Raw genomic sequence first — 26290 nt, 5'->3', positions numbered from 1 at the left:
GAGAATGGCAGGCGGGACCCAGTTCTCTGGGGTCTCTGGCCCCACCTCGGCCCTGAGAGGTGAGCTTACCACATGTGTCCAGCCCTGTTCTCCGGCCCCCGTCTTACCAATGATCTATGTCTCCCTGGGGAGCTAGAGCTCCCCTGAGGTCAGGGCTGACCAGGGCATGCCCTGGAGTCCAGTGATCTGCCCTGCAGGCCCTGGGGGCCCTGGATATGCAGCCTCTGCTCACGATCAACCCTTCACGTAGATGAAAGGAAGTGACTGGGTGGGCAGTGTCCAGGGTGGCCCCCACTGGACACCTGTGAATATCCAGGACAGGGCTTCCTGGTGGCCAGCCCAGACTGGCTCCCACTGGGAACAGAGAACAGGGGGACCCCTGGAGCCGGCCACACCGTGAACAGAGAACTTGAGTGAATTCACCCAACAGTGATCTGACCATTTTCAATTTGAGAGCAGAGAAGAAACCACAGTGCTGTCCCGGGCTCTTCTCACCTCTGCACAGCTCAGCATGCAGATTCCACAGAGCACCGGTCAATCACGCAGTGGCTGGCCTGACCTAGGGCCTCGAGGTCCTCCCCAGCAAGATGCACAGCCAACCAGGTCGCCTGGGACAAGCTGGGCCAGCAGCAGGGACCCTGAAGCTACCCTTGGCACTGCCCCTCCCTTGACGACCAGGGCCTGTTCTACCTGCGAGGCTGCCAGCGTGACTCGCCCCACTCTGGGCTCTGTGCACCCAGCAGGTGGCCAGGGGTGAATCTAGGCTGAGAGCCTAGACCCCAGCACCCTCCCTCCCTGGGTGAGGCTGGAGCAGGGCAGGTGCTGCTCACCACTGCTCTGGAAGGGCCAGCCCCTCACGGGGCTGTGCAGCTCTGTGCCAGCTTCCTGTGGCCCTCTGTTGGGACTCACACCTCTGGGGCTCCCCGGTGGTCACAGCTGGAATCCCCTTCCCCTCTGTGCTGAGCAGCAGAGCAGGCTGGGGTGTGGCTTCTCGTGTGGCTCAGCACCTGCCGCCTGCCCTTGTCTGCCCTGGGCATGAGTGCGGTCAGAGGATCCCTGGGTGGTTGCCGTGGAGAGGTGAGGCGGCACAGTGGACACTGTGGGCAGTTCAGCCCTGCTTACCACATGACCCGGGAACCCTGCTCCAGGGAACAGATCCAAGTGCGCTTCAGCAGCTCCCAGGAGCAGCATTTACACAGCCAACAGCCCAAGTGACCGCAGGGACCAGACGCAGCCCATCTGCCCAGCGGTGACAGGAGGATACCGCTGCCTGCTGCCCACCCAGGAGCTCAGGCCGGGCAGGATAGCACACCCTGAGCGCTGCTGCTCCTGGGAAAGGTCCAACCGGGCAAGTCTGCAGAGGCAGGCAAGTGGGTGGCCGCCAGGGCTGGGGCGGTGGGGGATGGAGTGTCGGTGAAGGGGTCTCCTCTGGGTGACGAATGCATCTAGGAGTTACGTGGAGGTGGTGATCACTCAACGCACGCCCAAACCCAAATTGCACAGTATACAGAGTGGACGGTGTGGCGAGAGCTATATCCCAAGGTGTGGGCAGCAAAGCCCCAGGGGTCCTAGTGGGGCTGTGCACGGCTGGTGGCCCCAGGACGGACTCCATGGGGCCTGCAGGATGTCCCCACGTCACCGCAAGGCTGAGCCCTCCCCCAGCCCTAGCCCTCTCCTGCCACCGTGGTCCACTTTATGCTTTGAAACCGCCCTTGCTGCTCTGCCACTGAGACTTTTTTAAACGACCTTTCTTTCTCTCCTTTCCCTAATCCCAGGGGAGACAGGGTCACCTTTCTTCCCCACCCTAGGCAGAGTGACCACAGGAGTGAAGTAATTCAGACTTGGGGATGGCACCAGAACGTCTCAGAAGTGACTACCTCCCAAATTAACAAAGGAATTCCACTTCAGACAGAGAACACGTGGAACGTAGTCTTCAAATCGCCTCTTTAAAAACCTACGACTTCTGTTTATTCTGACAGTTGACATGGCAGATACCAGAGCAGGGACTGCTTGGTTTAATGCTGTGTATTGTCTGCATCGGGTGCCGTGGCTATTTGTCATAAACCCTGAGGTACGGGAGACTTCAGGGACACTCTAAGTCCACAGGCTAAGAACTCGACTGCCTCAGAGCCACACTGTTAAATGGGGAGACACACAACAGCATGAAAAAGCAAGGGAACAAACTGCCCCAAACCAACCAAGATACCCCAATAACAGAGTCCATCAACACCCCAGTGGAAGAATGTCAGAGAAGGAGTTGAGAATGTACACAGTTAAACTCATCTGTGAGGTAAAGACGATGCAAGGAGTGAAATCAGAGAGAAAATTCAGGAAGTGAAATAAAGAGCAATTCTAAAAAAAATCAAGCAGAAATATTTGAAATGAAGGAAACAATAAACCAAATTAAAAATTCACTTGAAAGCATCACCAACAGACTAGACCATTTAGAAGACAGAATTTCAGGCAGTGAAGACAAAATATATAATTTTGAAAATAAAGTTGATCATGGAGAAAAAGATATTAAGAGACCATGAGCAGAACTTCCAAGAAATATGGGTTAACATGAAAAGACCAAACTTAAGATTTTTCATGATAGATGAAGCTTGAAGATACAAACCAAAGAAATGCACTATCTTTTCAATGAAATGATATCAGAAAATTTCCCAAACCTAAAGAATGAAATGGAAAATCAAATGTAGGAGGCTTAGCAAATACAATATCACACAAGACCCTAAATATACAGATACAACAGATCCACACCAAGGCACATTATTATGAAAATGCCTAACATAGAGAATAAGGATAGAATTTTAAAGGCTGCTAGAGAAAAACTGCAAGTAACATCTTGTGAGAAACCAATCCAGATCTCAGCTGATTTCTCAACCCAGACCCCCCAAAGCTAAAAGGTCTTGGAATAATATACACCAAGCTCTGAGAGAAAATGGATGTCAGCCAAGAATACTATACCCAGCAAAATTAAGCTTCAGACAATGAAATTAAAACCTTCCATGATAAACAAAAGTTAAAAGAATTCAAAACTAGAAAGACTGCACTACAAAACACATTCAATAAAATATTTCATGAAGAAAAAATGAAAAATAAAAGTGAAAGCCAGCAAAATGAAGAACTACACTAGAAGAACAGTCAGTCAAAGGAGAAACAAATTCAAATTAAAAACCAGAAATAAATCAAAATGCAGAGGATAAAAATCATTTCTCAATAATAACATTAAATGTAAATGGTCCAAACTCATCAATCAAAAGGTATAGATTGGCAGATTGAATCAAAAGATATATAGACTGGCAGATTGAGTTAAAAGACCAGACCCATTAATATGCTGTCTCCAAGAGACTCACCTCATGGGCAAAGACCTCGACGGAATGAAGGTAAAAGGACGCGAGAAAAATATCATTCACATGGGTCTTGTAAATAAGCAGACTTTTTATCCTCACATCAGATAAAGTGGACTTCAAGCCAAAGTTAATTAGATGAGACCAAGAAGGACAATTCATACTGCTTAAGGGAATTGTACATCAACGAGACATAACAATCATAAATATTTATACCCCAAACAGTATACCCAAAGAGTGTATTCTTTCTTCATTAAAAGAATAGAAAGTCACCAAATAAATAACCAAACATTACATCTCAAAGCCCTAGAAGAAGAAGAACAAATCAACACCAATAGCAGAAGACAGGAAATAATTAAAATCAGAGCTGAAATCAATGAAATTGAAACAAGCCAAAAAAAAAAAAAGAAAGAAAAAAGAAAAAAGAAAAAAAAGAAAAGCTGATAAGCCCTTAGCGTAGGCAATGAAGAGAAAGAGAGAAAACTCATGTTACTAAAATTCACGATGAAAAAGGAAATATCACAACAAACACTATTGAAATACAGAAGATAATCAGAAACTATTTTGAAAATTTATATTATAATTGACAATCTTGAGGACATCAACAAATTTCTAGAGTCATATGACCTCCCCACATTGAATCAGGAGGACTAGAAAATGTAAAATTGAAGGTGTCACCAAAAGCTTACCAACAAAGAGAAGCCCAGGAGCACAGGATTCTCACTGAGTCCTACCAGAGCTGCCTAGGAAGAGTCCACACCAACCCTCCTCCGATTATTCCAAAATCATTCTATGAAGCTAGTGTCACCTTGATGCCCCAAACAGACAAGACAAATAAGGAAAAAAAAAAAACTTCATGAACATAGATAAAACATTCTTGATAAAATACTGGCAATATTTTGCATACAAAGACTTATTAAAAAGATTGTGCATCACGATCAAGTGGGGTTTATCCCCGGGATGCAAGGTTGGTTCAACATGCAGAAATCAATAAACATTAATAAACTAAAGACAAGAATCAAACGATCATCTCAATAGATGGAAAGAGAGTGTTTGACAAAATACAGCACCCTTCATGTTCAAAACACTCTAAAACCAGGGATCTAGAAACATACTTCAACACTGTAAGAGTATCTACCTAAACCCAATCCTTCTCAATGGAGAAAAGAGAAAACATGCCTTCCAAGAACTGGAACAAGACAAGAGTGTCCTCTTTCACTACATTTATTCAACATGGTCCCTGAAACTCTAGCCAGAGCAATTAGAAGAAAGAAATTAAAAGGATACGAATAGGAAAAGAAGAACTCAAACTATCACTATTTGCTGATGACATGATTCTATATTTAGAAGATCCAAAAAATTCCACCAGAAGTGTTCTACAACTAATAAATGAATTCAGCAAAATAGCAGGAGATAAAATCAACACTCATGAGCCAAGTGCATCCCTATACATCAGTGATGAATCCACTGAAAGAGAAATTAGAAAAACTACCCCATTCACAATAGCCTCAAAAAGAAAAAATTGGGACTCAATCTAACAAAGGAAGTAAAAGTCCTCTACGATGAAAACTGCAGAACACTAAAAGAAATGGATGCAAAGATCTCCCTTGCTCCTGGATAGGCAGAATTAACATTGTCACAATGGCCATATTACCAAGGTGTTATACAGATTCAATGCAATTCCTATTAAAATCCCAATGAAGTTCTTCATAGAAATAGAAAAAGCAATCATGAAATTCATTTGGAAAAATAAGAGACCCAGAATAACTAAAGCCATCCTTAGTGGGAAGAGGGAAGCAGGAGGCATCACTACACCAGACCTTACACTGTACTACAGAGCTATAGTAACAAAACCAGCATGGTATTGGCACCAAAACAGACATGTAGACCAATGGTACAGAATAGAGGACACAGAGACTAGCCCACATAAAAACAGTTATCTCAGACTAGACAAAGGTGCAGAAAACATTCACTGGAGAAAAGACAGCCTCTTCAACAAATGGTGCTGGGAAAACTGGAAATCCATAGTAGTGAAATTAAACTAACCCCCTATCTCTCACTGTGCACAAAACTCACCTCAAGGTGGATCGAGGACCCAGGCACTAGACCTGAGACCCTGAGCCTAATAGAAGGAAATGTAGGACCCACTCTCTATCATGTCAGAGCTGAACTCCTCAACAGCTCCTAAAGCACAAGAAGTGAAATCAAAAATCAATAAATGGGATGGAATCAACTTAAAATCTTCTTCACAGCAAACAAAACAATCAATCATGTGAGGAGAGAGCCTGCAGAATGGGAGAAAATCTTTACCACATGCACCTCTGATAAAGCATTAGTCTCTGGGATATATAAAGAACTCAAAAAACTTAACACCAAAAACCCAAATAACCAATCAGTAAATGGGCCAAGGAACTGAACAGACACTTCACAGAAGAAGAGATACAATTGAGCAACAAACATGAAAAAGTGTTCAACATCAGCAATTAGAGAAATGCAAGTCAAAACTGTACTCACTCCATCTGCAGTCAGAATGGCCATCATCAAGAATACAGGCAACAAGAAATGTGGGCAAGGATGTGGGGGAAAGGCACCCTCATTATACATTGCTAGTGGGACCGAAAATTGGTGCAACCTCTATGGAAAGCAGTATGGAGACTCCTCAGAAAACTTGGAATGGAACCACCATTTGGCCCAGCTATCCCACTCCTTGGTTTATACTGAAAGGAATTAAAATGAGCATACTATAGTGACACAGCCACATCAATGTTTATAGCAGCTCAATTCACAGTAGCTAAACTATGGAACCAACAACCTAGGTGTCCTTCAACAGACGAATGGATTAAGAAAATGTGGTATATATATCCAATGGAATATTACTCAGCTTTAAAGAAGAGTGAAGTTATGGCATTTGCCAGTAAATGGATGAAACTGGAGACTATCATGCTAAGTGAAATAAGCCAGTCGCTGTCTCGTCCCCCTCGCTGGCGCTGAGGGAAGAGGAGCTGCCAAGGAAGGCTGCTGATGACCCGTGAGGGCTTCCTGGAGGGGGCGGTGGGTTTGGGTGCAGAGGAAGGAGAGTACCAGGTGGGGGGAGGCTGGGCAGCCCCGGTGGTCCTGCCAGGGGCCCCTGTGAGGAATGGACGCTGTCTATCTGTCCCAGCAGGCCACCCCCAGCTGTTCCCAAGGGCCCCTGCTTGTGACCAGCCCCTGGCCGTCCAGGGTCCCTCTGCGGCCTGGCCTGGGCCATGTGCCGTCTCACTGAGCCCCAGCGGGAACAGGCTGCGCCCCTGCCGAGCACTGTGAGCCCGGCTGCTGCTCCAGGGTGGACGCGTGGCCAGCCCAGCACAGCACGGCGCTGCAGGGAAGCCCGTGAGAGGGGGGGAGAGCCCGTGTCAGTGCCTGGGGCTTGCTTGGTGGCTCTGGGGTGGCTGACGGCTCCGTCCCCTCAGAGGGGACAGGGCCTTCTGTGGTTCCTTTCACCGTGCTTCGGAGGGAGGTGCTGTGGGCTGCTTCTCCCGGCCTCTGTCTCCCGCGCTGGTGCCAGGGAGAGGCCGAGGGGACCCGCGGCTGGGAGGAGGGCTCTGGAGACTCGGGGCCGGGCTGTGAGGCGCGTTCCTGGACCCGTCTGGTGTGCTGTGTCTGCTCTTGTCAAGGTTTCGGATGTCCCCGGCAGCCTGTTTGGGACACACGGGCACTTTCTTTCCTCTCTGGACATTTCTGGGTATTTTGGGACGTTTCTGGGTGGTGGCTCCTGCCCAGGGTCCTCTGCAGCTGCTCCACGGCTTTTCTGCTCTCACCTGAGATGCGTTCTCGCAGAACCTCACGGTGACCAGAACTCTGTCCCTGAAGGGAGTGGAGAGCAGCTCCATGGTCTTGCACAGACCTCCTCACCTCTTCCCGGAAAGCAGCCCTTGGACAGCAGAGGCTCCTGCAGTGGCCACACGGCCCACAGGGGGCATCCCGCGTCTCTGTGGGGCCCCTTCCCTGGGGCAGCCTTGGCAGGGTGGGAGCTACTTCCCTTGGCCGTCCTGCGGGGCCCAGCCCTCTGGCTGACCACTTCTGAAGGGGCTGGAGAGGAAATGCTGTGCTCGGGGCCGGAGGGTCGAGAGGCCACCTGTGGTCTCTGCCACGTGTTCAGTGTTTCTCGCCAACGATTTAAACCCAGCTCCCAGGCTGCCCAACCGAGGGTGGCCGGGTGGGAGGGGATCTGGGTGGTGGCCGCGGCTTGGCAACTCTGCTTTTGGTGGCTCCCTGGGGGTGTCCGATGGCTGCGGAGCCTGGTTAGTGGGGAAGCCGTTCACCCCGTGGAAACAGGGAGTTGGTGGTGTTTCCAGAATGTGTGTTCAGCCTTCACTGGATTCAGGGTGGCCATTCTAACTGCAGCTCTTCCCTTCGCCTGGTCCAAATTTAAAACGAGCCGATCGCGTAGATTGCATCCCTGCGTCTCCAGTCAGGGCCCAGGGCAGCACTGTGTCAGGAATACAGACAGGTGCCCTGCTGCCCAGGGGCCTTGCCAGCCGGCTTCCAGAGGCCCTTCTGGCCCGAGTAAAGGCTGGCCTTGCCCACGGCCTCTGAGCGCCTGTGCGATTTCCTGCAGCGCCTCTGTGTTTCTGACAGTCCCTCCCCAGGCTCTGTGGAAGACGAGCCTCCTGCCCTGGCCTCCTCACAGCAGCCCTGTCCCTCCTGGCCACTTCTCACCCCACCACCATTTCCAGGTGGCCAGGCTGCCCGCGGAGTCTGCAAGTCCCCTGGAAAGTGGACCACAGAGTCCTGTAGAGCCCCGCCGTCCTTCTGGGTGAGAGGAGCAGACCCTGCCTGCACACCTCTGGGAGGCGGGGCCGTGCACACCGGGCAGTGCCCGAGGCACACAGAGGCCCAGCCACGCACACGGTGCACACTCGGAATGTGTGCACACAGGTGTGTCACACACACCTGCCTTTGCCCTGGAGGGGAGTGGTCCCCAGTTGCTTGCTTGGGGGGACCCAGGGACCATGCAGTAGCAAGGGAGGCAAGAGCCCTTCCAGGGGCTGGGGGCCTCGTGCACCAGCCCAGAAATCGGGATGCATCTTGGTGACCTCCTGCACTGGCCGTGGCCGGGGGGTGGTCACAAAGTGACCACTGCCCACACACACTTGTGGCTGTGACTGCAGTCCTCCCTGTTCCCAGCGGAGACTCCTGCAGAAGGGCCCGGCCCTGTTCCTGCCAGCCCACCTCTGGGGACCTCTGAACAGAAGCGTCCAGAGGAGGCCTCGGCAGGGCAGGTGCTGAGGAGGGAACCCCAGAGGCCCGCGGGTCTCCTCCAGGCAGGGCCCCTGTTGGCGGGGGCCTGACGCAGGAGCGGGATGTGCAGGCGCCGGCTTCCTGGGTGTCCTCAGCCCTCGGCCCGTGTTACTCCTGGAGGCTGTGAGCCTGAACACGCCCGCTCCGTCCATCTGGGTCTCTGTGTCCTTCACGGGGACCTCACCACCACTGGGTCGTCCCATCCAGCCTTGTTCCCAGTCTGTCTCTGCCCTGGGGAGCAGCGGGCAGGGCCCCATGGGGGCGGGCTGGATGGTGAGTGACGGGTAAAGCAGCCAACCAGTGCTCTCTCAGCGCTGGGGATGGGCCAGGAACTGCTCTCTCCTGTGAGCAGCGTCTCTGCGTCCTGCTCTGCCGAGGTCAGCCGAGGTTTGAGGGCGAGTTACTCCCCGTGCCTCGGCGACCCTCACTCACCTCGGCTCCCGGCGCTGCCGACTCACGGTGGCTTCTCTCCTCTGTGGGTCTCCCCTCCTCAGGAAGGTGATGTAAAAGTGAGGCCCCCCCCCCCAGAAGCCCCAGGGACGTCCTTGTCTCCGGGGGCTCCACAACAAATGGCCACACACACGGTGTGGCTTCAGACAGCCACCTGGGGACAGAGGTCTGAGGCCAAGGTCCGAGGCCTCCTCCAGGGTCTCCTGCGAGGACCCTCCCCACCTCTCCCAGCTCCTGGTGGCACCAGTGTCCCTTGGCTTGAGGCCACATCCCTCCAGTCTCTGCCTCCTTGTGTGGCCATCCCCCTGTGTCTGTCCCAGTGTCCCTCCACCTGTGTCTTATCGGGACGCTGGTCCATGGTGGGGTCACCCTCCCCCAAAGACCTCTCCAGACCCTAACTCTTTTCATATCTGCAAAGACCTTTTCCTAGACACGGTCACACTCAGGGCTCCGGGGGTCGGACCTGGAAGTGTCTTTTTGGGGCCTCTTCTCAAGTCAGTTCCTGGCTGATCAGGCCAGCCCATGGCCAGGCGGCTCCCCAGGAATCTGGCCTCTGGACACGGCTGACAGGCTGCTGCTCACTGGGTGCACAGGGGACAGACGCTGGCCATGGGGTCCCCCAGCACCAGAGCCACATGTGTACCGTAACAACACTGTGGCAGCTGTGAGCACGGCTGGGTGGGGACAGGTCTGAGGACAGGAGAGGGCAGGCTGGACTCAGGACGGCGTGCCTCTGCCCCAGGTGTCCTCTTCTGCGTCCACCCCAGGAGGAGGTCTCTGGTGCCGAGCCCACGGGTGTTGCTGCAGAAGACAGCACGCACACGCCCCCTCGCGCCAGTGGCAGGGAGGGGCTGTGGCCATAGGTGTGGGACACAGTGGACCATGCGTCCCTTGATTCCCCCAGGTGTCACTCTGCTGTTGAGCAGAGGGGAGGCGCTGCTTTTGTCACCAACAGTGTCTCTGTGTGACAGTCACGATGGAGATGAACTCCCAGCAGGGTCAGGAGGGGCAGTGCCACCTGACGACTGAAGTGTGAGACTGAGGAGGTGACGCTGATGGCCATCTGCAGGAGGAGGGGCCGAGGGGTCTCTCACAGGGACATGGACTTCATCAGGCGCAGCTGGCGGGGTCGGAACAGGGCTGCCGGAGCTAATTACTTGGCGCAGCCTGGAGCAGTGCGCTGTCTCCAAGAACCCACTCACCTCGTAACTGAGCCGGGGCGCTCCATGAATATTCTACTTAGGACCCGCTGGGGGGAGGGCAGGGAGCCTCCAGGTACCAGAGCCACTTGGAGTCTCTCCTAGGTTTGATCCGTAGGAGCGCCCAGTTCACGGCTCCCCCAATGAGACGGGGCTGGCGGGTCTCCCCTCCTGCAGAGGCCGCTCGCTGGGTTGCGGGTGTCCTCGGGGGGGGGGAACCAGGTTTGTCGCGTCCAACACAACCCTGTGGGGTGTCCTGCAGCCGAGGCAGGACCAGGACCCCACGAGGAAGATGGTCATGTCTCCTTTGGGCCAAAGCTCAGGCCTGAGTTGCGAGAGCCCCTGGGGTCTGCAGCAGCAGGACGGTAGGGGACCCCCTGCACGTGCCTGGAGATGGGTCATCTTGACCCGGTTGCCGTTTTGCTGGCCACTGGTTTCCCAAGCCCCGGTCCATCGCAGGCGACCTTGCCCCAGACAGGAGCTCCTGTTCCGGTCAGCCGGGGAGAGCAGGGAGCTCAAGGAAGCACCATCCCCACAGGGAAGGACACTGGGCCTGGTCACCCCAGGGCTCCCCCAGCCACTCCCCTTGCTTCCACTGGAGCCAAGAACCACCGTAGGGCAGAGGGTCCATGTGGTGGGGGAGGACAGGAGGGGACAGTGAATAAGGGGGGGAGAGGCAGGAGGGGAGGGATGGGGGAGGGGGGCGGGGAGGCCGGGGGAGGAGCAGGAGGGTGGGCACAGGAGGGTGGGCTAGGGCAGAAGGGAAGGCTAGGGGAGGGGGGAGGGGAGCAGGAGGAGGGTTGGGGAGGAAGAGGAGGGTGGGGAAGGAGAGAGGAAGAGGAAGGGATGGAGGAGGGGCATGGGAAAGGGGGGAGGAAGGCTCAGGGAGGAGGCGGGGGACGGGGAGGAAGGAGCAGGGCCTGGCAGCACCGCTGTCCTGTGGCTGTGCCAGGTCAGCCTCCTCCCCCGCCAGGGGGAGCAGCTCAGGTGACATGTCCTGTGGCTTCGCTGACAGCCGGGCCTTGCTGGATGAGCATGAGCCTCTGTCCCCAGCACAGGGGCCGCTTCTCCAGGGGCGGCCCAGAGCCAGCAAGGCCCAGGGAATGCGTGGAGGTCCACAAGGAGGTGTAGGAGGGACCTTGTGGGTCACGAGGATCCTGGGGCCATCTGGGGCCACCTCAGTCCCCAAGGCAATCTCCAGGTGCCCATGGAGGGAGCAGCTCAGACGCTGGCCTCCTGGGCCTATTTGAGAGGGACAGTGGGGGCCCGTGGGGACCCGCAGCCAGGGGAGGGCCAGGCTGTCTCGGCTGTCATGACCCTGGAGGTCTTACTTTTACTGCAGGGGGAAGGGGACAGTCATGGCCTCAGATGGCCCTTACTGAGCCCAGGACCCCAGGACCAGGCGTAGAAGTCATGGCTACGCTGCGCTGTCCGCCCTGGGCCCTGTGTAGGCCTCCCCTGACGGGCTTGCAGTTCTCTGGCTTTCGTGCTCTGCCGCCCAACCTAGAGCGCCGTCCCAGGGCAGTGCCAGGTCTGTCTGTCCAGCACAGGTTAGCAGTGCAGGGTGGCACACAGTCGGTGCTCAATACACACTCCTGTGGTGGGCTGCTCTGTGTCACCCCTGCTCCTGTGCGCTGGGGGAGGCAGGCAGCAGACAGGCACGGGCAGTGGGAACGCGAGGTTAAGGGATGGTTCTACAAACTGGGCCCCCAGGCCGACCCCACATGCTTCCTGGTTCACACCCACAGCATCACCACATTCCTGCAGCGGAAGCCCTCTGCAGGACCAGCAGCCCGAGCGCCTCCCTGCTGTTAGGAAGGACACGCGTCCCCTGAAGGGACCTTTACGCAGACCAGATCCCAGGGCTCAGGGCGACAGGATAATTGGAAGCAGAGCCGCAGTGACAGAATCTGTGGGAACAAGATCCCGTTAGAACAGGCGACCCCGGGTTGACCAGGTCCTGAGCATGTCACCCCGGTATAGAGCTCCCCTCCACGGTGACAGCAGCACCACGGGGACTTGGAAGTCAGAGGCGATCCTGCTGTCAGTCAAGAGTCACGAGGTGGCCCTGGCGAGAGTCTGTGGAAACTTCCCTGGGGCCCCGATAAAACTGGAGGAGAGGTGGGCGTGCGCCCCTCCCCATCCCCCGGGAGAGCTCCCTTCCCCCCATGATGGGCCACTAGCTTCAGACGCCTCCGGCAAGCTCACAAACTCCACGGTCACAGCCCACAGTCCCATGGCTCCTCGGGTGGTCTCACTCTGTGCTGGCTGGCTCAGGGCTGACACCCCTGACCACCCTGGGCCCCCACCTCGCTCCCTAGGAGGCTGAGGTGCCCAGGAGAGGTGTCCTGTTGTGGCCAGGGCAGCACAGCTTTCCTGGCTCAGCCTCAGTTAGCAGAGGGAAGAATGGGGGAATGGAGGCCCTGCCAGGTCCTGGTCCTGTGGCCACTGCTGGGGGTCAGGGTTGGGCCTGCCAGGTCCTGGTCCTGTGGCCACAGGTGGGGGTCAGGGTTGGGCCCTGCCAGGTCCTGGTCCTGTGGGCACAGGTGGAGGTCAGGGTTGGGCCCTGCCAGGTCCTGGTCCTGTGGCCACTGCTGGGGGTCAGGGTTGGGCCTGCCAGGTCCTGGTCCTGTGGCCACAGGTGGGGGTCAGGGTTGGGCCCTGCCAGGTCCTGGTCCTGTGGGCACAGGTGGGGGTCAGGGTTGGGCCCTGCCAGGTCCTGGTCCTGTGGCCACTGCTGGGAGGTCAGGGTTGGGCCCTGCCAGGTCCTGGTCCTGTGGCTACAGGTGGAGGTCAGGGTTGGGCCTGCCAGGTCCTGGTCCTGTGGGCACAGGTGGAGGTCAGGGTTGGGCCCTGCCAGGTCCTGGTCCTGTGGGCACAGGTGGAGGTCAGGGTTGGGCCCTGCCAGGTCCTGGTCCTGTGGCCACTGCTGGGGGTCAGGGTTGGGCCCTGCCAGGTCCTGGTCCTGTGGGCACAGGTGGGGGTCAGGGTTGGGCCCTGCCAGGTCCTGGTCCTGTGGGCACTGCTGGGGGTCAGGGTTGGGCCCTGCCAGGTCCTGGTCCTGTGGCCACTGCTGGGGGTCAGTGTTGGGCCCTGCCAGGTCCTGGTCCTGTGGCCACAGATGGGGGTCAGGGTTGGGCCCTGCCAGGTCCTGGTCCTGTGGGCACAGGTGGGGGTCAGGGTTGGGCCCTGCCAGGTCCTGGTCCTGTGGCCACAGGTGGGGGTCAGGGTTGGGCCCTGCCAGGTCCTGGTCCTGTGGGCACAGGTGGGGGTCAGGGTTGGGCCCTGCCAGGTCCTGGTCCTGTGGGCACAGGTGGGGGTCAGGGTTGGGCCCTGCCAGGTCCTGGTCCTGTGGCCACAGGTGGAGGTCAGGGTTGGGCCCTGCCAGGTCCTGGTCCTGTGGGCACAGGTGGAGGTCAGGGTTGGGCCCTGCCAGGTCCTGGTCCTGTGGGCACAGGTGGAGGTCAGGGTTGGGCCTGCCAGGTCCTGGTCCTGTGGGCACAGGTGGAGGTCAGGGTTGGGCCCTGCCAGGTCCTGGTCCTGTGGGCACAGGTGGAGGTCAGGGTTGGGCCCTGCCAGGTCCTGGTCCTGTGGGCACAGGTGGGGGTCAGGGTTGGGCCCTGCCAGGTCCTGGTCCTGTGGGCACAGGTGGAGGTCTGGGTTGGTCCTGCCAGGTCCTGGTCCTGTGGGCACAGGTGGGGGTCAGGGTTGGGCCCTGCCAGGTCCTGGTCCTGTGGGCACAGGTGGGGGTCAGGGTTGGCCCTGCCAGGTCCTGGTCCTGTGGGCACTGCTGGGGGTCAGGGTTGGGCCCTGCCAGGTCCTGGTCCTGTGGGCACAGGTGGGGGTCAGAGTTGGGCCTGCCAGGTCCTGGTCCTGTGGGCACTGCTGGGGGTCAGGGTTGGGCCCTGCCAGGTCCTGGTCCTGTGAGCACAGGTGGGGGTCAGGGTTGGGCCTGCCAGGTCCTGGTCCTGTGGGCACAGGTGGAGGTCAGGGTTGGGCCCTGCCAGGTCCTGGTCCTGTGGGAACAGGTGGGGGTCAGGGTTGGGCCTGCCAGGTCCTGGTCCTGTGGGCACTGCTGGGGGTCAGGGTTGGGCCCTGCCAGGTCCTGGTCCTGTGGGCACAGGTGGGGGTCAGGGTTGGGCCTGCCAGGTCCTGGTCCTGTGGGCACAGGTGGAGGTCAGGGTTGGGCCCTGCCAGGTCCTGGTCCTGTGGCCACTGCTGGGAGGTCAGGGTTGGGCCTGCCAGGTTCTGGTCCTGTGGGCACAGGTGGAGGTCAGGGTTGGGCCCTGCCAGGTCCTGGTCCTGTGGGCACAGGTGGAGGTCAGGGTTGGGCCCTGCCAGGTTATGGTCCTGTGGGCACTGCTGGGAGGTCAGGGTTGGGCCCTGCCAGGTCCTGGTCCTGTGGGCACTGCTGGGAGGTCAGGGTTGGGCCCTGCCAGGTCCTGGTCCTGTGGCCACAGGTGGAGTTCAGTGTTGGGCCCTGCCAGGTCCTGGTCCTGTGGCCACAGGTGGGGGTCAGTGTTGGGCCCTGCCAGGTCCTGGTCCTGTGGCCACAGGTGGGGGTCAGGGTTGGGCCCTGCCAGGTCCTGGTCCTGTGGGCACAGGTGGGGGTCAGGGTTGGGCCCTGCCAGGTCCTGGTCCTGTGGCCACAGGTGGGAGGTCAGGGTTGGGCCCTGCCAGGTCCTGGTCCTGTGGGCACAGGTGGGGGTCAGGGTTGGGCCCTGCCAGGTCCTGGTCCTGTGGGCACTGCTGGGAGGTCAGGGTTGGGCCCTGCCAGGTCCTGGTCCTGTGGGCACAGGTGGGGGTCAGGGTTGGGCCCTGCCAGGTCCTGGTCCTGTGGGCACTGCTGGGAGGTCAGGGTTGGGCCCTGCCAGGTCCTGGTCCTGTGGGCACAGGTGGGGGTCAGGGTTGGGCCCTGCCAGGTCCTGGTCCTGTGGCCACTGCTGGGGGTCAGGGTTGGGCCTGCCAGGTCCTGGTCCTGTGGGCACAGGTGGGGGTCAGGGTTGGGCCCTGCCAGGTCCTGGTCCTGTGGGCACAGGTGGAGGTCAGGGTTGGGCCCTGCCAGGTCCTGGTCCTGTGGGCACAGGTGGGGGTCAGGGTTGGGCCCTGCCAGGTCCTGGTCCTGTGGGCACAGGTGGAGGTCAGGGTTGGGCCCTGCCAGGTCCTGGTCCTGTGGGCACAGGTGGAGGTCAGGGTTGGGCCCTGCCAGGTCCTGGTCCTGTGGCCACAGGTGGGGGTCAGTGTTGGGCCCTGCCAGGTCCTGGTCCTGTGGGCACAGGTGGGGGTCAGGGTTGGGCCCTGCCAGGTCCTGGTCCTGTGGGCACAGGTGGAGGTCAGGGTTGGGCCCTGCCAGGTCCTGGTCCTGTGGGCACAGGTGGAGGTCAGGGTTGGGCCCTGCCAGGTCCTGGTCCTGTGGCCACTGCTGGGAGGTCAGGGTTGGGCCCTGCCAGGTCCTGGTCCTGTGGGCACAGGTGGGGGTCAGGGTTGGGCCCTGCCAGGTCCTGGTCCTGTGGGCACTGCTGGGAGGTCAGGGTTGGGCCCTGCCAGGTCCTGGTCCTGTGGGCACAGGTGGGGGTCAGGGTTGGGCCCTGCCAGGTCCTGGTCCTGTGGCCACTGCTGGGAGGTCAGGGTTGGGCCCTGCCAGGTCCTGGTCCTGTGGGCACAGGTGGGGGTCAGGGTTGGGCCCTGCCAGGTCCTGGTCCTGTGGGCACTGCTGGGAGGTCAGGGTTGGGCCCTGCCAGGTCCTGGTCCTGTGGGCACAGGTGGAGGTCAGGGTTGGGCCCTGCCAGGTCCTGGTCCTGTGGCCACTGCTGGAGGTCAGGGTTGGGCCCTGCCAGGTTCTGGTCCTGTGGGCACTGCTGGGAGGTCAGGGTTGGGCCCTGCCAGGTCCTGGTCCTGTGGGCACTGCTGGGAGGTCAGGGTTGGGCCCTGCCAGGTCCTGGTCCTGTGGCCACAGGTGGAGGTCAGTGTTGGGCCCTGCCAGGTCCTGGTCCTGTGGCCACAGGTGGGGGTCAGTGTTGGGCCCTGCCAGGTCCTGGTCCTGTGGGCACAGGTGGGGGTCAGGGTTGGGCCCTGCCAGGTCCTGGTCCTGTGGCCACAGGTGGGGGTCAGGGTTGGGCCCTGCCAGGTCCTGGTCCTGTGGGCACAGGTGGAGGTCAGGGTTGGGCCCTGCCAGGTCCTGGTCCTGTGGCCACTGCTGGGAGGTCAGGGTTGGGCCCTGCCAGGTTCTGGTCCTGTGGGCACTGCTGGGAGGTCAGGGTTGGGCCCTGCCAGGTCCTGGTCCTGTGGGCACTGCTGGGAGGTCAGGGTTGGGCCCTGCCAGGTCCTGGTCCTGTGGCCACAGGTGGAGGTCAGTGTTGGGCCCTGCCAGGTCCTGGTCCTGTGGCCACTGCTGGGGGTCAGTGTTGGGCCCTGCCAGGTCCTGGTCCTGTGGGCACAGGTGGGGGTCAGGGTTGGGCCCTGCCAGGTCCTGGTCCTGTGGGCACAGGTGGGGGTCAGGGTTGGGCCCTGCCAGGTCCTGGTCCTGTGGGCACTGCTGGGAGGTCAGGGTTGGGCCCTGCCAGGTCCTGGTCCTATGGGCACAGGTGGAGGTCAGGGTTGGGCCCTGCCAGGTCCTGGTCCTGTGGCATAGGTGGAGGTCCGGGCTGTGCCCTGAGCTCCTGTGGGCGGGGACCTGTTGAACTCCCTGGTGTGGCCATGTGCCTCCCTCTCTAGCCCCTGTGCCTTGAAGTCCCGCCTGTGACTGCCGTATAGCTGCCCACTGTGGCCCTGCCTTGCATCCGGTGACTGTGTGGAAGGCTGGGGTCCTCCTGGTCACATTAACACAAGCGTACCCCAGGCACTGAACAGAAGTCCCACCCCTGACGCCCCGTCCTGCCTGAGGACAGTGGCTCTGCTCCCCACCCCACAGCGCCCCCTAGTGGAGCCTGGGCTTTGGCTCATCAACCTGATTCGGTTTTTCCAGCCCAGATGGAGGCCGTGGGAGAAACGGGAGCGGCCCTGATGTTTCCCTGGGTTGAACGTCAGCACTGAAGCCAGAGAGCAAAGCAGAGGTGGTGAGTCACGACTTTCGTCCCGCAAGCCCTGGAGGAGCAGCGACCGCTCCCATGCACACAGCTCCCCCGGGAGCGGGCCTGAGCCTCCACTGAGCTCTGCTGCTCTGGGCTGTGAGGACGCCTCCTAGCCTCCCTCCCACCATAGAGCTGCCTGTTATCCTCACCTCCACTGGCTTTTAAATGAGCATTTCCACTTGGAACATTTTGCAGGCTGCTCTCAAGCCCCGTGACAGACAGCAGCAGACACAGCACAGGCTGGGGACCAGCGGATCCTGGAGAGCAGGGCGGGCCCGGCCTCCCCTCGACCTCTGCCTGGGAGGACGCCAGCAGCTGCACCCGCCTGCCCTTGCTGGGGCCTGGTTGGTGGGTGGGAGGTCCCTGCTGGCCAGGCTGAGGGGCTGAGCCTCGGGATGGTGTGGATCTGCCCACAGGGCCACCTGTACCCAGGACAAGGGGCTCCTTCCTGTGGGGGCCTGGCCAGCTGAGGTAGCCCAAGGGCCCCCCACAGAGCCCTGATTCCCCCCAGGCCTGACACCTGGAGCCCACACCCCACGCTTGCTTTGGGGGTCTTAGTAAATGCCACTCCTGCCAGCAATCAGCCGACCTTGGCCCAAGACCAACACGCAAGTGGGGCCTGTGGCTCTCTTGCGGGAGGCGGGTGGGGCCAACTGCGCGGTGGGGCCAAGCCTGTTCAGAAGCTGGCCAGGCCCTCAGGGCCCCGTCTGCTCATCTGTGTGTGTGTGTGTGGGGGGCTCTGAGCACTGCGAATGCAGCGGGCACCTGGGAGCTCGTGTCTTGGAGTCACCCTCCTGTCCCTCCCTTAGCTTTAGCTCTGCTCTCTGGTGGCCTCCCCACCAGGGCCCTGAGCAGCCCAGCACCCCGCGCCCAGCACCCTGCGCCCAGCACCCCTGCAGCGCGTGTCTCCTCCCCACCCCCCTCTCGCCTATCCCAGCCACTACAGGGAGCAATGCGAGGACAGACACACGTCCACTGGACACCACCCCTTGCCTCCACCAACAGGCTGAACAAGGAGAAGAACCGATGGGCATTGGCCTCTGCCTGGGTCTCTACCTCAGGCAGGGGCCCTTGGAGCAGGAAGCCCTGCAGTCCCTCAGGCTCTACCTCCCACCCATGTGGGCTGCAGGTGGCCAGGCCCAGCTGGGGTCACTGCCACCTGCTGCACGAGCTGCTGACCAGGGGCCTGGGAGTGGAGGCAGCATCCACCTCCCCTCACGTCCCTAGGCTCCCTCCCCATCTCTGTGCTTCCCTCCTTGTGGACCAGGAGCGCACAGCCTGTGGACGCCGGCAGCTCCAGGCAGAGCTCCTCCCGCCAGGGCCACCCGGGGAGCAGTGTCCACTGCCTGACGCCCACTGTGCTCCCCTGCCCCTTCTCCAGGACAGCCGGGCTCCATGGCTCCTGGGCCCCTGTATGTGAGAGGTGTGCACGTGCCACGCTGCGGTTATGGGTATGGAGGTGTCTGGTGGCCACAGCCTGCAGAATCACCAGTGGCTCCTGGCTGCTCCGGTGGCCATGGGGCCTGGCCCCACCCAGGGCAGGTGGGGACCCTGAGCGGCCATCTAGAGGGTCTGTCTGGTTGGCTGACCTTGGGTGGACCTTGCCCATGGCCCTCCCCACACTGTGTTGCTCTCAGGCCTTTGGGACTCTCCTGAGTTGAAGGACAGCAGAAGAGCCAGGGCCAGCCTCAACCGTGGGGGCTTATCCAGGCCAAGAAGGCGCGTGTTCTCCGCCCCTGGGGAGGGTGGCAGGGCCTGGATGGGTCCCCTAGTTAGGGTGGACGGTGCTGGTCATGGCCCTGAACCCCTGGGCCTCTGGCCCTCCATTGCCCAGTTCCACCAACGTCGCTGTGGGAACACCTCAATCCTGCAGACAGGCCCTGTGTGCCCTCCGCGCCAGCCCTGCCCTGCCTGCCTCACAAGGCCCACTCCCACCCCCAGAGCCCGGAGGACCCGTGACTGGGCCCACAGTTCCGCTCATGTGCCTGTGGTCACCTCACTTCCCACCAAGCCACAGGCTGCAGAGTTGCCTTCCACGCCACCCTGGTGCGCCACCCAGTAAAACTCAGGATTTCCCAGAGAAGCACTTCATGTCCCTCAGGGCAGGGCCAGGAGGAGTTGTCCAGGTTGCAGAGGGCACTGGTGAGCAGGGTGGAGCTGACCCGTGGCAGGGCACATCCCGGGTCCAGGGCTGGCTGGACCCTGAGAACCACCAGGTTCTCTTGGGCTTCTCTTGAGTGGCCACCAGTCTCTGCCGCCTGCACAGCAGGGCCTCCCTGGGGACCGGTCACGGTGCCAGCTCGGGGGCTGGTCCACGGCAGCTGCAGGTCCCCTCTGCTGCCCCTCTCCCTGCCCACGCAGGAGACAGTCCTTGGCACCCTGGAGGGCCCCGCCCGGCCCCACAGCCCGTCTCACCTCTCGGTCCAGGCCTGCTGCCACCGTCACGATGTCCCCTGTCTCGCTGTTGATGGTGAACATGTTCTGGGATGGGCTCTGAGGGGTCTGGGTCACAATCCGGTACCGCACCATGCCGTTGGCCGTGGTGCTGTCGTCCGCGTCATTGGCTGTGACTGTCATCACGTAGGTGCCTGTGAGGGGGGAGAGCAGCTCAGGTGGGGTCTGCACCAGCTCTGTCCCCGCCACACACCGGGGGGACCTCGCCATTCACCCCAGGACGCTCAGGGCAACGGGTGTGGCTGGTGCCTGTCGCCTGCCAGGGCGCCCAGGTGGCCCTGAAAGTGAGCCCATCCCTGCTGTGAGGGGTTCTCCTGAGCCGGGCGAGGCTCCCGCAGTGGGTGCCCCGACATCTCCCCCTCAGTACAGGGTCCCAAGGCCTGCACAGGAGCGCCTCTCCAAGCCCTGCAGGGTGGGACACGCTCAGGTGGCCGGCGGCCCCAGGTGTCCTGCCAGGAGCCTGCTCAGCTTCCAGGTTTACTGAGGGAAACACTCCACAGTGGCCTGTGAGGAGAGCAGGTCCAGCACAGGAAGGGGACGTGTGTTTGCAGGTGACCGACTCAGTGGGCAGAGGGCGGTGTGGAGGTGGTAAGGGAGCGTCCAGCGCCAGGGGCTTCCGGGTGCTGGGCAGCCGCTCCTCCATCACCAAGTCACAGCTGCACTGAGGTGTGGTCCACACACACCACGCTTGTCCTTTAAAGTACAGTTGCGTGGTCTCTGTGTCCCCGCGGGGTCGTGTGACTTCACAGGGTCTGGTCTCAGGACATTTCCCGTGGCCTCAGAGAGCTCGGCACCTTGAGCACTCACTCCCTGTCATCCCTCCCCAGCCCTCTGGCTTCTGCTCTCTGGGGTCATCCTCCTGGAGACTTGGACAAGGAGCTATGTCACATGTGACCTTTGGCCTCTGGCTTCCTTCACCACCCCCGAGGTCCCTTCCTTTTGAGGCTGAGCACTATTTCACTGTATGGGGACATTCACGCCGTCACCGAAGTGCACCTGCCACATGTAGGGCCTTGTGCTCTGGGCAGCAGACAGACACTGTCCCTGTCCCTTACAGGCTGGTGTGGGAGGACCAGACCCACAGGTAAAGAGACACATGATGCAAATTGTGGCAAGTGCGTGGCAGAGAGGAGACTGTATGCAGGGACCACTGCAGACGCAGGACAGCTGGGTGACAAGGTGGACTACAGAGGGCACAGCCAAGGCCTCGCTGAGGGACCAAGGGATGGGGGACCCTGCATAGAGGGGCTAACACCCTGGGAAGAGAGAGTCCTGCATGATAGGAACAGGGACGGGGAGGGCATCTGGGGCCAGGGGGGCTGGGTCCCTGCTGTCACTCCATCCTAAGATCCCAGGGAAGCCAGCAGTGGACGGTCACCAGGGGACTGAAGTGAGCAGCTTGGTGTTCCTAAGACAGAAAACAGACTGCAGGCTGCGGGGGGCGGGGGCTGGTGGAGAGCACAAGGCTCGTTCCCTCCCAGGGTGTTACAGACCAAGGGACATCTGCTCATTCCTTTGGCACTCCTCTCTGTGTCTGCTGGGGAAAACACCAGAGAACTGCGTGTTTTGAAGTCCTAAGAAAAATCCACAAACAGACCTGCTGTATTTCACACGAGCAGTTGTGTGCAAACCTAATCATTATTAATTGATATATAGTTAATCATCAATAGAGTTTCACCAATGACACTGGGTATTTAAAAAGAATCTGGAAAATTTTGCGTTTAGCAAAGGTGAAGAATGTTTTCATCAATCTTCCTCCCAAGGAGAACTAGGAAAACTGGACAAAAAATAAGTAAATAAAATAAACCCCCTGTGGGGAGGCCCTGGAGAGCGTTCAAGGGGCAGTGCTGGGAAAATGGCCCTGGAGGAGGCCACAATGCAGAGCTGGGGGGAGGTTGTCCCCTCACTCAAACTGTCCACACAGACAAGAGCGTGAGCTGGCGATGATCATGCTGCTGACCGAGGTCCCCCAACCCCCCAGGCTGGACCTGCAGTCCTTGCCTGAGTGCAGCTCTAGCCTTCTGCTGGTGGGAAGCTCAGCCCTGATCCAGGGACTCCTGGGTTCTGTGCTGGGCAGTGTTTCGAGCCGCCCAGCCAGGGAGCCAGGCCTGGACAGTTGCCAGGGCTGGAGGTGACAGGACGGTCCTTCTGTCGGAAGCCCAGGAAGCAGCCACTGCAGCTTTCTGAGGCTGGCGGCTCCCTGCGCCCCACACTCCTGTCTCACAGGTGAGTGTCCCCTGTGAGGACTTGCCTGGCAAGCAGGGGCTGTGCCACGATGGGGAGGGAGCAGTGACGGGGAGCCAGGGCCGGAGGGGACGAGGGGACGAGCCTCAGGTTGCCATGGCGACAGGCTGAGGAACCGGGAGCAGTTTTCCTTTCTTCCTAAATGATGCGTTGGCTGTGAGGGGAGCAGGAGGAAGGGCCTGGACAGGTGCCCTGGGCTGGGGGCTCTGCTGTGGGACCAGGGGTGTCTAGGCCACCAGTCCTGGGACAGCCCCCTACCTGGGGCTTAAACTAAGGTCATCTTCCCTGGGGCCGGGGCAGAGTCCAGCAAGGCATGGGCAGGAGTGCCCACGGAGGCTCTGGGGGTGCCACCGTCCTGGAGGCTCTGGGCTTGTGCCATGGGCCCCACTCTGCCTCTGTCCTCTCGTACGTAGCACGTCCCTGTCTTTTCTCCTTCTTGTGAGGACACCAGCACTGATTCAGGGTGCACTGTACCGACCTCATCTTGACCAACTCTGCCCACAAAGACCCCCTAGTAAAACAGGGCCACCTTCTGAGGTTATGGGTGGACCTGAGTTTTGGGGACAAGGGATTAAGCTAAGCCTGAGAAGGGCAGTGCCGGAGAGCCCCTGCTGACCACCCGCAGCACAGGAGGACCTGGACCTTTCTGGCCACAGGTCTCGATGGTTTTGGGTGGCTTCAGAGTCCAGGTGGGGCTCCGCCTGCACAGGATTCTCGGCCCTGGACCCCCTCCCGCGCCCTCCCCTCCCCCGCGCCCTCCCCTCCTGCACCCTCCCAGGTGGGCTCTGCCTTGCTGTCCCCTCCTTGCTGATCCTGGTTCCTCTTTGGGAAGCTGGATCTGAAGGTGGTGAAGCTGTGGGCCCCTGGGGGCACTGGGCTCAGTGGGCAGGACAGCTGCTATTGACACAGGGGCCAGTGTGGCCTTGCCTTTGTCCTGTGTCCTGAGCAGGGCTGGCTCCAAATGTCTGAGAAGGTGTGAATCTGGTGTCCAGTGTCCCCTGCTGGCCCCACGCCCAGCTGTGAGCTCCCAGTCGCCCACTCCTCAGTGTTGCAGGTCTGCAGAGGCCAGGCATCAGGAAAAGATGCAGCCAGCAGGCCCCTGTGGTGCCCGCTGGGGAGTGCCCACGTTAGCCCCTGTGCTACCCAGGGTGCCCCATGGAGACCCAGACGGAAGCCATCTTTCCAGGCCTTCTCTGGAGGCCGCCTGGGGCCCTCCCCGTCCTGAGGGACTGGGCTCTGGTGGAGGTGAGCCTGCCCCCCACCTGGAAGGTGCAGGTCATCTCTTTAGGGACTGTGCGGGCAGGTGGGGAGGCAGTGGACTCCCGGCTCGGCTGTCCCTTGGAACTCATGTGCCAGGCTGCCACGCACCTTAAAGGATTGATTTCACAAGCCTTAAATCGCAGTTTAATTTGAAAACTAATTCAGCCTCATAATTGGCTTTCTGCTCAGATCACCGAGGCTAAAGGTTTAAGTTCTTAATATTCAGATGGCTTTCAAGTACCTGGTGCCACCTGGGCATCAGTCCGTGGCATCCATCTCAGGGGACTTCCACCAGCTACAAACAAAAACACACGCCGGGCCCCTAACAGAATGATCCTTGTCACCCGGGACCGTCTCGACGGAGGCTGCTGAGTCCATCGCAGCCGCAGGTTTCTCTGGTATTCAATGTTGGGAAGTGACTTTGATTTCAGAATTGGTACCGTGGCCGGGGGGCGGGGGAGTCCACTCAGGCAGCTAGAACAGTCTCTGTGGAGCCCCCTTTTCCTGGGGAACTGAGAAGGCCCGGAGCCCACCCTGAGTGCCCGGCCAGGGGACGCAGCAGAGATGCTGCGGGAAGGAGAGGTGCCGCCCAGGAGAGGCCCTGAGCTTGGTGCCCGAGGCCTCGAGTGATGAGCGGCCAGCAGGGGCCGGGCAGCTCCAGAGCTCAGGGACTCAGGGGACCAACAGCTGCCAGCTGTCCCCCCTCCCAGCCCAGGCTGAGCCTCAGGGCACTGAGCCCTGGGCCCCCTGGAGCCAGCACAGGGTGGACTGTGGGGTGGTCTCTACTCCCCAGCTGCCCGCCCCTGCTTGGGAACACGGAGTGAAGAAACAGGTGTGGTCTCTGTCCCGTGCAGCGGCAGCCTGGTGGTGGAGACACAGACTGGATAAATGAGTCGCCGAGTGTCAGTGGGGAGCTGCAAGTGTGCAGAGGCTGCTCAGAGTGGGGACCCGGCAGGGAAGACCTCTTTGCAGGAGCCAGTGTGGCCTGAGGAAGATCAGGGACCAGCTTTGGGTGGGGATGCTCCAGGCCCAGCCTGTGCAAAGGCCCAGTGGCAGGGAACCTTTCCCACTCCTGACAGCCTGGTCTCAGCTTCTCTGCCTTCTCCGGTGTGTGCCTGGCGCCGTTGGTCAGTAGATGCAGCTTGCACGTTTCCTGGGTCACCACACAACCGGCTCCTGGAGGGTGGCTCTTCCTGTCTTCTCATCCTGTCCCCCCAGCACCTAGCTCAGATGTCACCTCAGGTAAAGGCACAACCACAAAGAACGTTTGGGCCCCTGCACGCAGCCCCTGTCCCCTCCTCCTCCTTCCTGCTTAGTGGTGTGATGCCTGGGGTGGTGCCACCTTGGCACGGGGCCTACTCTCAGGTGCGTCCCTTCCTGGAGGCACACGTGCCCGCCCAGCAAAGCCCTGCTCAGAGTGGGCAGCGTGGCTGCTGGACAGGTGCTGTGGGTCTGCAGGCAGTAGCAGCAGTGGCTTTTGGTCAGCTGTTTGCTCTTGTCAGAGAGCCAAGTTCAGAGGGGAAGGCCCTCGGGTGCCTCAGGGCCTGCGTGCTGAGTGCAGGTGGGCAGGCCCAGGGGGGCGGTGTCCACTCGGGTCAGAACCACCCATTTCTCCTGCAGGTCTTGCAGGGTCTTGCGGAGACTCCTGGTGAAATAAAGGCCAAGATCCTCCAGGAAACACGGCTTCGGGGGGGGGGTCTCACTCCAGGGGAAGTGGGGGCACGAGCCTCTGTGGGGGCAGCGTCGGCTTGCAGTGGCCCTGGTCAGACGGCCTTGACCACATCTGCCCACTGTGGTTTCTGGTGGCCTCTCCTCTCCCTGCAGAGGGCGCCCTCAGGCTACGGTGCTCGATGCTGGGTGCTCATGCCCTAGGGCGGGGCTGGGGCGGCTGGTGCTGGGCACAGTCAAGGAACGAGCAGCCTTGGCGGGCAGCTCTCCTGTCCTCGGTGCCTGGCAGGCTGAGGCGGGGCCTTCGCTGAGGTCCACTTCTCGTCCACGCCCCACACCCCAGACATCTCCCGGGGCCAAGAGGGTCCTTTGTACGCATCCTGCTCCCGACTTTCGACCTTCCTCACCAAGGTGTCTGGGAGTCCGGCCTCAGGGCGGCTCTGGTTGGCGCATCCTGGGCCAGAACAAGGCCGACAGTCAGGCGTGGCTACGGGGAACTCAGGTGACCTGGAAAAGGCACCTTGGGGTGTGGCTCCCACTCCAGGGTGTGCCCCGCACAGTGGCCAGTGGTGCAGGGCTCGGGCTCTCCGGGGGTCTGGCACGCGGTAGAAGCGTGTCTGTTTTTAAACGCGTCCCGTGTGGATTAAAGAGGTTCAGCTCAGTAAAGCAGCTTGGTGGATCAGGAGGACAGACGGCTTGAGTCGGGATTTACAGCAACATTAATGGCCACTGCTTGTGAAGTCGGCAGTGCCGGCCAGGAGCCCAGGTGACGTCCTCCCCTCGGCCCCAGCTCCAGGAGGTGGTTAGGATTTTGCTGATCCGTTAGAGGCTGCAGGACACTGGCTTGCCAGGGCCACAGCATGGTCATGCCACAGCAATGGGTGGCAGACCTGGATTCTGAGGTGCCACCCCTGGATGTGGGAAGAGTGACGGAGCAGGACACAGTGAGCCTGCAGATGCCGGGTTGTGGGCACCCACCTACCCCAGGGAAGGCATGTGGGTGCAGGCCTGGTGTGCATGCGTGGACTCTGTCCACGCTGATTTCTGCAGTCATGAGGACAGCGTGGAGTGGGCAGGAGAGACACAAGAACGGTGAAGTGGCACCGAGAACCCAGAGATGCACCCAATGTGCCCATGTGTCTCTATTTATTTTTTAATATTTATTTTTTAGTTTTAGGTGGACACTACATTATTTATTTTATGTGCTGAGGATTGAACCCAGTGCCTCATGCATGCTAGGCAAGCGCTCTACCACTGATTGAGCCTCAGGGCACTTGACCACTGAGCCCTGTCCCCAGCCCTATCTTGTACTTTA

The 26290-nt window shown here is 59.7% G+C and overlaps 1 protein-coding gene across 2 annotated transcripts in view; it reads right to left on the bottom strand.

The window, feature by feature from the left end:
* The window catches only part of Cdh4 (cadherin 4), a 409216-nt gene that overhangs the window by 29956 nt on the left and 352970 nt on the right, over nt 1–26290 (bottom strand). For both annotated transcript variants that reach the window (XM_026407825.2, XM_026407824.2), the window contains exon 7: nt 19765–19937. In XM_026407825.2, coding sequence (XP_026263610.1) covers nt 19765–19937 — 173 coding nt within the window. The remainder of the gene's footprint in view (nt 1–19764; nt 19938–26290) is intronic.

The sequence above is a fragment of the Urocitellus parryii genome, chromosome 6 (genome assembly GCF_045843805.1).
Source record: "Urocitellus parryii isolate mUroPar1 chromosome 6, mUroPar1.hap1, whole genome shotgun sequence".
Taxonomy (NCBI): domain Eukaryota; kingdom Metazoa; phylum Chordata; class Mammalia; order Rodentia; family Sciuridae; genus Urocitellus; species Urocitellus parryii.
This window is presented reverse-complemented; position numbering and strand designations above follow the sequence as displayed.